This window comes from Malurus melanocephalus, unplaced genomic scaffold (genome assembly GCF_030028575.1).
Source record: "Malurus melanocephalus ecotype Western Australia unplaced genomic scaffold, MMel_1.1 scaffold_1276, whole genome shotgun sequence".
NCBI classification, from domain to species: domain Eukaryota; kingdom Metazoa; phylum Chordata; class Aves; order Passeriformes; family Maluridae; genus Malurus; species Malurus melanocephalus.
In genome coordinates, this window is record NW_026624508.1 from 52,489 (window position 1) to 59,956 (window position 7,468).

Genomic DNA, 7,468 nt, shown 5'->3' on the forward strand with positions numbered 1-7,468 from the left:
GCACTGATGGAGATGGTGGCACTGACGGGACAATGGCACTGCTGGGGACGATGGCACTGATGGAGACAATGACACTGATAGGGATAATAGCACTGATGGAGATGATGGCACTGATAGGGACAGTGGCACTGACAGGGACAGTGACACTAATGGAGATGATAGCACTGATGGAGACAGTGGCACTGATGGAGATGGTGGCATTGATGGGGACCATGGCACTGATGAGGAAGATGGCACTATGGGCACAGTGGCACTGATGGGAATGGTGGCACTGATGGAAACAATGGCACTGATGGGGACAATGGCACTGATAGGGACAATGGCACTGATGAGGATGATGGTGCCAATGGGGACAGTGGCACTGATGGGAACGGTGGCACTGATGGGGACGATGGCACTGCTGGGGACGATGGCACTGATGAGGATGATGACACTGCTGGGGACAATGGCACTGCCAGCTGCCACGTGGCCTCACCAGCAGCCCGGCTGTTGCACCTGCAGCCCTGGTCCTCTCCAGTCTCCCTCCAAGAAGAGGTCCCCGAGTGTGACACTGCCAGAGGCACAGGGACGTGGCTGGAGAGGATGGGGACATTGCCAGAGGCACAGGGACGTGGATGGAAAGGATGGGGACATTGTCAGAGGCACAGGGGGACATTGCTGGAGAGCTGGGGGACATTGCCAGAGGCACCAGGGGCATATCTGGAGAGGTTGGGGACATTGCCAGAGGCACAGGGACATAGCTAGAGAGGTTGGGGACATTGTCAGAGGCACAGGGACATGGATGGAAAGGATGGGGACACTGTCAGAGGCACAGGGACATAGCTAGAGAGGATGGGGGCATCACCAGAGGCACCAGGGGCATCGCTGGTGGCACAGGGGACATTGCTAGAGAGGATGGGGGCATCACCAGAGGCACCAGGGGCATCGCTGGTGGCACAGGGGATATTGCCAGAGAGGCCAGGGGACATTGCCAGTGTCCAGAGCAGCAGCCCCCAGGGCTCACAGCCCTTTGGAGAGGGTGGGTCTGGGGGCTCAGGGGGCCAGGTGGGGGTCTGGTTCATGTTGATCTATGCACTAACCGGTAGGCTTTGGACAGTTCTTTTCGTCAGAGCCATCCCCACAATCTTTTTCTGAAACACAGAACCACCAGACAGGAGCGTGGGCACGGTGACAAACACAACACGCCACAGTGACAAACACGGCACACGCACGGGGCACAGAGACACCGGGACGTGGACACGGACACGGACACGGACACGGACACGGACACGGACACGCAGAGGCACCGGGCAGCCCGGGAGGCGAGACCAGAAGGGATAGAGGGTGCTGGGGGAGTGGGGACAGCCAGAATTGGGGGATCCTCTGCTGCAGAACGAGGGGCTCCATGCCTGGGGGATCCCAGGAGAAGGAAGGGACCGTCCCTTGGCAGGGTCARCTCTGAGGGAGCTCAGGAAGGCTCCAGGGAGAGTCCTGTAGCCACAGCACCAGTGTCTCGCCTGCTCTGAAGCCACTAATTATTCCAAACGAGGCAGAGCGGGCTCAAAGACTGAAATAAACTTGTGGGGAAGGAAAAGCAACCTTGGGGCAAACTCTCTGTCCCAGGACTGGCCCTGGAAAGATCCCAGATGGGAGCTGGCTGGGAGAACTTTCCTGCCTTCCCTGCGGCTGCAGGACCTGGCTCAGCCCCACCAGCAGCTCTGGCCATGCCACACTTAATTCCAGCACTGGGGCAGAGTTTTAGAAACCTTGCAAAAGTCTGGAACAATCCCTGCCAGGTCATTCCTGCCCCAGCCCCAAGGGAAATACGGGTCTGGGGGCTGCAGGATGAGCTTGGCTGTGGCTCACACCCACTCCCCTTGGGATTTGGGCTCTGCCCTTCAGCACACACCAAGAACTGGCCCAAAAATGGGGTTCCCACCAGGCTGCACCCCCTCCTCGGGTCTCGCCGTCCCCTCGGGAGCGGCGCGGGGCYGGGTGCTCACCGTTGTCGCAGCGCCAGTTGATGTTGATGCAGCGCCCGTTGTTGCAGGTAAACTGAGTCAGGGGGAAGCAGGTCGGGTAGGCTGCAGAGGAGGTAGAGGAGCCGTCAGCATGGGGGACACTTCACGTGCACCCCAATCCTCACAGCCCTGGGTGCTCCCAGTGCTCCCAGTGCTCCCAGTGCTCCCAGTGCTCCCGGTCCCAGCTCACCGCACGAGGCAGACTCGTCAGAGCGGTCCCCGCAGTCATCATCCAGGTCACACGTCCAGGAGATGGGGATGCAGCGGCCGCTGGCGCAGGAGAATTGGTTGGGGGAGCAGGTCCGGGCTGACCAGAAGGGACAGATGGAGTGTTAATACCCTGCAGAACCTCGCTTTGCCAGGGGAAAGTGAGGAACAAACCCCCGGGCTCCTCCGAGGCTCAGGTGCAAAGCCAAAGTGGGTGCAGGCACAAGAAAGACCCCAAAATCTCAGGCTGTGGCTCTCCTGTGACTCGCTGAGAACAAGGCAGGTTCCTCACCTGAGCAGGTGGAGTTGGACTCGTCCTCGTTGTTCCCGCAGTCATTGTCCCCGTCGCAGAGCCAGCGGTTGGGGATGCAGCGGTTGTTCTTGCACTTGAAGCGGTCCGAAGGGCAGGTGTGCTGGTCTGTGGGGGGACACAGGCTCAGGACCTGCCCTTCATCCCACACCATCCCTCCTCTACATCCAAAAAAAAGAGAAAAACTGGGACAGAAAAGGGCTGGAGCCTAAAAGAATCAGGATCCCACTCAACGTTTTCCTCCTATACCCGCTTCTCAAGCTGGGGAGGGGACAGAGGGGTCCTGACTGCCCGACCCTGACCCAACATCAGCCCAAAATCCCCCAGAAGCACAGAGGAGGGGTCACTCACGGCAGAGCTCGGGGGCTTCGTCACTGTTGTCCAGGCAGTCGTTGTCACCGTCGCATTTCCAGCGCTCCTGGATGCAGCGGTTGTTCTTACAGGCGAACTCGCCGGGCTGGCACTGCGGCGGCGGGATGTAGGACGGGTTGGCTGCCCAGAGAAAAACCAAAAAAATGACAGATTTTAACCAGGAGGGCAGCTTTCCACGGGGAATGAGGATCCCCACGAGGGTCCCCAGAGCAGCCTACCCTGGCAGGTGACAGAGTCCGMCCCCAGGATCTGGTCCTCGGCGCAGGCGCACTGACGGCCCCGCGGGGTGGCCAGGCACAGGCTGCTGCAGCCGCCGTTGTTGACACGGCATTTGTTGGAGCCCACTGTGGAGGCAAAAAAAGGGTAAGGAGGTGGCATCTCGGTACCCAGGACTGCCCAGGAGTTTCCTGGACTCCCTCAAAAGGTGCTGGAAGCCAGCTGGAGATCCCAAAGTGGCCATGGGGACCCCTCAGGGGATGAAATTTGGGTGGGGAAAAAGAGGGAAGGCTGAAAGCTCAGCGCACGAGCGACACAAAAGAAAAGCAAAGTGCACAAGGATGGTGAAAATGAAGCAAAAAGAGATGGGGGGCTGCTTTGTCAGCTCAGACTCGCCCCCCAACCCCACCCCTGCGCCCCCAACCCCCTGTGCTGTCTCACCTTGCTGCTGCTGAGCGTCGTACATGCGGATTTCGAAGATGGGCGGGCGCTCGTTGCGGAGCAGACTGACGGCCTTGGTGGCCTGGTCCAGCCGGTAGATGCTGCCGCTGCGGTACTCGGTCCAGAAGAGGAAATTGCTGTAGTGGCACAGCCCAAAGGCGTGGTTCAGCTCGGGGCCCTCGTACACGATCTGTGGGTGTGGGAAGGAGGAGAGGCTCCGTTAGCCAGGACAGGGAAGAGGGACAGGGACAGGGACAGGGACAGGGACAGGGACAGGGACTGGGACAGGGATGGAAGGGGACAGGAGAGAGGCAATCACAGAATCACAAAATCACAAAATCACAAAATCACAAAATCACAAAATCACAAAATCACAGAATCACAAAACCACAAAATAACAGAATGAACTAGGCTCGAAAGGACCTTCAAGATCATCCAGTCCAACCTACGACCCAACACCTCCTGATCAGCTAAACCGTGGCACTGAGTGCCACGTCCAGTCTGTTTTTAAACATGTCCAGTCTGTTTTTAAACATGTCCAGTCTGTTTTTAAACACATCCAGAGACGGTGACTCCACCGTCTCCCCGGGCAGACAATTCCAGCGTGTGATCGCCCTTTCAGTGAAGAATTTTTTTCTAGTTTTTAAGTATAATAATAGCCATAATAATAATAATAATAATAATAATAATAACAATAATAATAATAATTTCTAATTTTTTAGTCTAACTTAAACTTCCCTTGCAACAGCTTGAGGCTGTGTTCTTTTGTTCTGTTGGTTGTTCCCTGGCAGACAGGACCGACCACAACCACCCTTCATGCCGTTGTAGAGTGTGATAAAGTCACCTCTCAGCCTCCTTTTCTCCAAGTTAAACAACCCCATCTCCCTCAGCTGTTCCTCACAGGGYTTGTGTTCCAAACCCTTCACCAGCCTGGGGGCAACCAGTGGCCACTGGACCCGCACTCGCCTTGCGCTCGGTGCCGTTGAGATAAACCATCTCGATGCGGTCATAGAAAGCGTCCACCCAGTACAGGATCTTGGCAGGGATGTCCAGGCTCAGCCCGTTGGGCCACAGGACGGTCTTGGAGGTGATGAAGATGTTACGGTTGGAGCCGTCCATCCAGGCCCTCTCGATTTTGCCCCTCTTGCTGTCCTTGGGATCCTCCTCCCAGTCCGTCCAGTACATCCACCTGCCACAGACACCAAGGTGAGCCCTGGCCTTGCCACCACAGCTGGTGACAACACCCAGCCACGTCCCCATGGCCCTGCCAGCCAGCCCTGCCCACCCAGAACCCCTCACCCGTTCAGAGGGTCCACCACGATGGCACGGGGGTGCGTCATCTTCCCCTCGATCAGAGTTTTCCGCGTCTGGGCAGCTTTCTCCAGCCGTGCCACGCTGATTGTCTTTTTGGGTCCATCATCCGTCCAGTACAGGTTGTTCCCCATCCAGTCCACGGCGATCCCTTCCACGTTGTGGATGCCTTTGGGGAAAAACCAAAGAGTGGGTTCATCACCATCCAAGAGGCGAGAAGCAGAAACAACAGCCCCACGTGATTGATGGTGCCCGATCCCGACCCAAAACGATGGGGATGAAGGAACCCAAGCCCAGAGGGCACATTACCATCCTTCAGGACGGTCTCACGCTCCGTGCCATCGATTTTCTGGCGCCCGATGAGGTAGCTGGTAGTGTCGGCGAAGTAGATGAAGCCGGTCTCGGCGTGGAAGTCCAGGGCTCGGGGGTTCATGAGGTTCTCGATGGGGATCATGTGCTCGTCCGGCACTTTGGCACCCATGTCCATCCCGCGGATGATGCCAGGACGCCCCTTCCCATACACCAGGAACAGCTCGTGCTCGGGCTCTGTGGACAGACAGGGGACAGCCGTGGTCACCAGCCAAGCCTGGATGGAGCTGTTGTGGGGTCACAGAAATGGGTGAGCACAGAGCTTTTGCTCCCCATATTCCCCCAAGGAAGGCCAGCACTCACTTTTGCAGGATTTCCCGTCACTGCCCAGGCTGAACCCGGAGCGGCAGCGGCACGTCCGGCTCTTGTGGCTGTTCCCCAGCAGGCAGATGTCCGAGCAGCCTCCTGGCTTCCCAAACTGATCCTGCTCGCAGGCGTGGCTCCGCACTGCAACACAAAAAAAAYGGGGCTGCAGCGGCCGGGGACAACRAGGGGACAGGGGGACAYRGGGCTRCACCGTGGGGACACTTTCATGGSTTCTSCCTGGRTTTTTRGGGGGCTYCTGGCTGGTCAGGGAAAGGCTGAGCCCTGCACAGGACAGCACAGGGATGGGAAAAGGATATTCCCATGGGAAGATAAGCCATAATGTCCCAGGACACCACAGGGCCACGCTGTCCCATCCTGCTGCAGCAATGGGACAAGGCCCGAAGCGGGGACAAGCCAGCACCAACCGAAAAGCCCCTTAATCACGCTCCTTCCCCACGCTCGGAAATCTCCTGATTAATTTTATATTCTGGAAAATGCCGAGCAAGGCTGCAGACACTAAGAGGATTTTGAAGGAGTAAATTGATTAACTGCAGGAAGGTGCTGGAGGGGGAGAGAAGGCAGGGATGGATGCGGGGAGGGGTCGGCGTGGCACCGGCGCCTTTCAGATCCCTGGAAATCCCTCGGTGCTTGGGAGCAGCGGGGTGAACGTGCTGGCAGTGGGGACAGAGAGAGAGCGGGACCATTAATATTTTAAGATGTCATATCTGCTTCCACATCTCTGTACTCTCTGTGATCCACCAACCACGTGGCGCAGCTCTCACAGGAGGAGACACAGAGAGAGCAGCAAAGGGGAGAACCCCAGCGTGTTCAGAAGCCCCCAGGGAGCTGGAGCAGGAATCTCAGAATCCTCAAGGTTGGAAAAAACCTCCAAAATCATTGAGACAAAGCCCCACTTCATCAACCCGACCAGAGTGCCATGTCCAGTCATTCCCTGGACACCTCCACGGGCTGGGGACACCACCACCTYCCCTTCCAATGCCTGATCACCCACCCCACAAAGAAATTCTTCCTGAAATTCCCCCTCTGAGCCCCTGGCTGAGGACCCAGAGAGCTGTGACTCCAAAATCAGGGTCCCACCTGTTGGCTGGCGCCGCTGGTGGTAGATGTGCAGCGCTCCTCCCTTGTCCACGCGTGTCACCACCTGGTACTCGGTGCTGTTGAAGCGGTTGACGCGGATGACGCTGGTTTTCTGCTGGGCGTTGGCGTTGTCCGAGTTGGTGGCGTACAGGTAATTCTCAAAGACGGTCAGCCCGTACAGGTGCTCGATCTGGAAGGCATGGAGTGGGTTCAGAAGCATGGAGTGGGTGTCCACAAGAATTTAGGGGCTGGGAGAATTTTTTTAGGGCGCAAAACCCCGATGGCTCGTGTCCATTGCTGGCCATTGGTGTGGCCTCGTCCATCAACAACATAAAATCATTCTCAGAAAGACCACGCTCAGTGCTCAGCACATTCTCTGCTGGCCCAGCAAAGCCAAAACCACAGACCAGCAGCACCCAGGACACCGAATTCTGCGACCAACCCTCACCCCAACACCAACCTCCCCCAAACCCACTCACCAGGATGCCCTGGATGATGGTGTGCCTGTTTTTCCCCTCGTAATCCACCACCTCGATGTAGTCCAGGTAGGCATCAGCCCAGTACACCAGGCGGTTCACCAGGTCCAAGGTGATGCCGTGAGGGAAGACGATTTTGCTGTCCACCAGTTTGGTGCGGTTCTGCCCGTCCATGTCGCAGCGTTCCACCTTGGGGATCTGCCCGTAGTCAGTGAAGAACACTTTGCTGTGGGAGGAGAGCAGAGGAGRAAGCTCAGAGCCAGGATGGCAGAGGGAGGAGATGGATGTGAGGATCCAACCGCAAGGATGGCCGGGATCTGGCATGGAGCTCCCACAGGAGCATCACAGAATCACAAAATCAC

General features: G+C 57.4%; 1 protein-coding gene across 1 annotated transcript in view; it reads right to left on the bottom strand.

The window, feature by feature from the left end:
* LRP1 (LDL receptor related protein 1) overlaps nucleotides 1-7,327 on the bottom strand; it is a 59,655-nt gene extending 52,328 nt beyond the window's left edge. The window contains exons 1-13 of the mRNA XM_057387617.1: nucleotides 7,110-7,327; nucleotides 6,631-6,820; nucleotides 5,530-5,673; nucleotides 5,167-5,403; nucleotides 4,846-5,026; nucleotides 4,513-4,735; nucleotides 3,547-3,736; nucleotides 3,108-3,233; nucleotides 2,869-3,009; nucleotides 2,500-2,625; nucleotides 2,191-2,307; nucleotides 1,983-2,063; nucleotides 1,080-1,130 (exon numbers count right to left, since the gene is read on the bottom strand). Coding sequence (XP_057243600.1) covers nucleotides 1,080-1,130; nucleotides 1,983-2,063; nucleotides 2,191-2,307; nucleotides 2,500-2,625; nucleotides 2,869-3,009; nucleotides 3,108-3,233; nucleotides 3,547-3,736; nucleotides 4,513-4,735; nucleotides 4,846-5,026; nucleotides 5,167-5,403; nucleotides 5,530-5,673; nucleotides 6,631-6,820; nucleotides 7,110-7,280 — 1,978 coding nt within the window. The 5' untranslated portion in view covers nucleotides 7,281-7,327. The remainder of the gene's footprint in view (nucleotides 1-1,079; nucleotides 1,131-1,982; nucleotides 2,064-2,190; nucleotides 2,308-2,499; nucleotides 2,626-2,868; nucleotides 3,010-3,107; nucleotides 3,234-3,546; nucleotides 3,737-4,512; nucleotides 4,736-4,845; nucleotides 5,027-5,166; nucleotides 5,404-5,529; nucleotides 5,674-6,630; nucleotides 6,821-7,109) is intronic.
* Nucleotides 7,328-7,468: the final 141 nt, after the last annotated feature.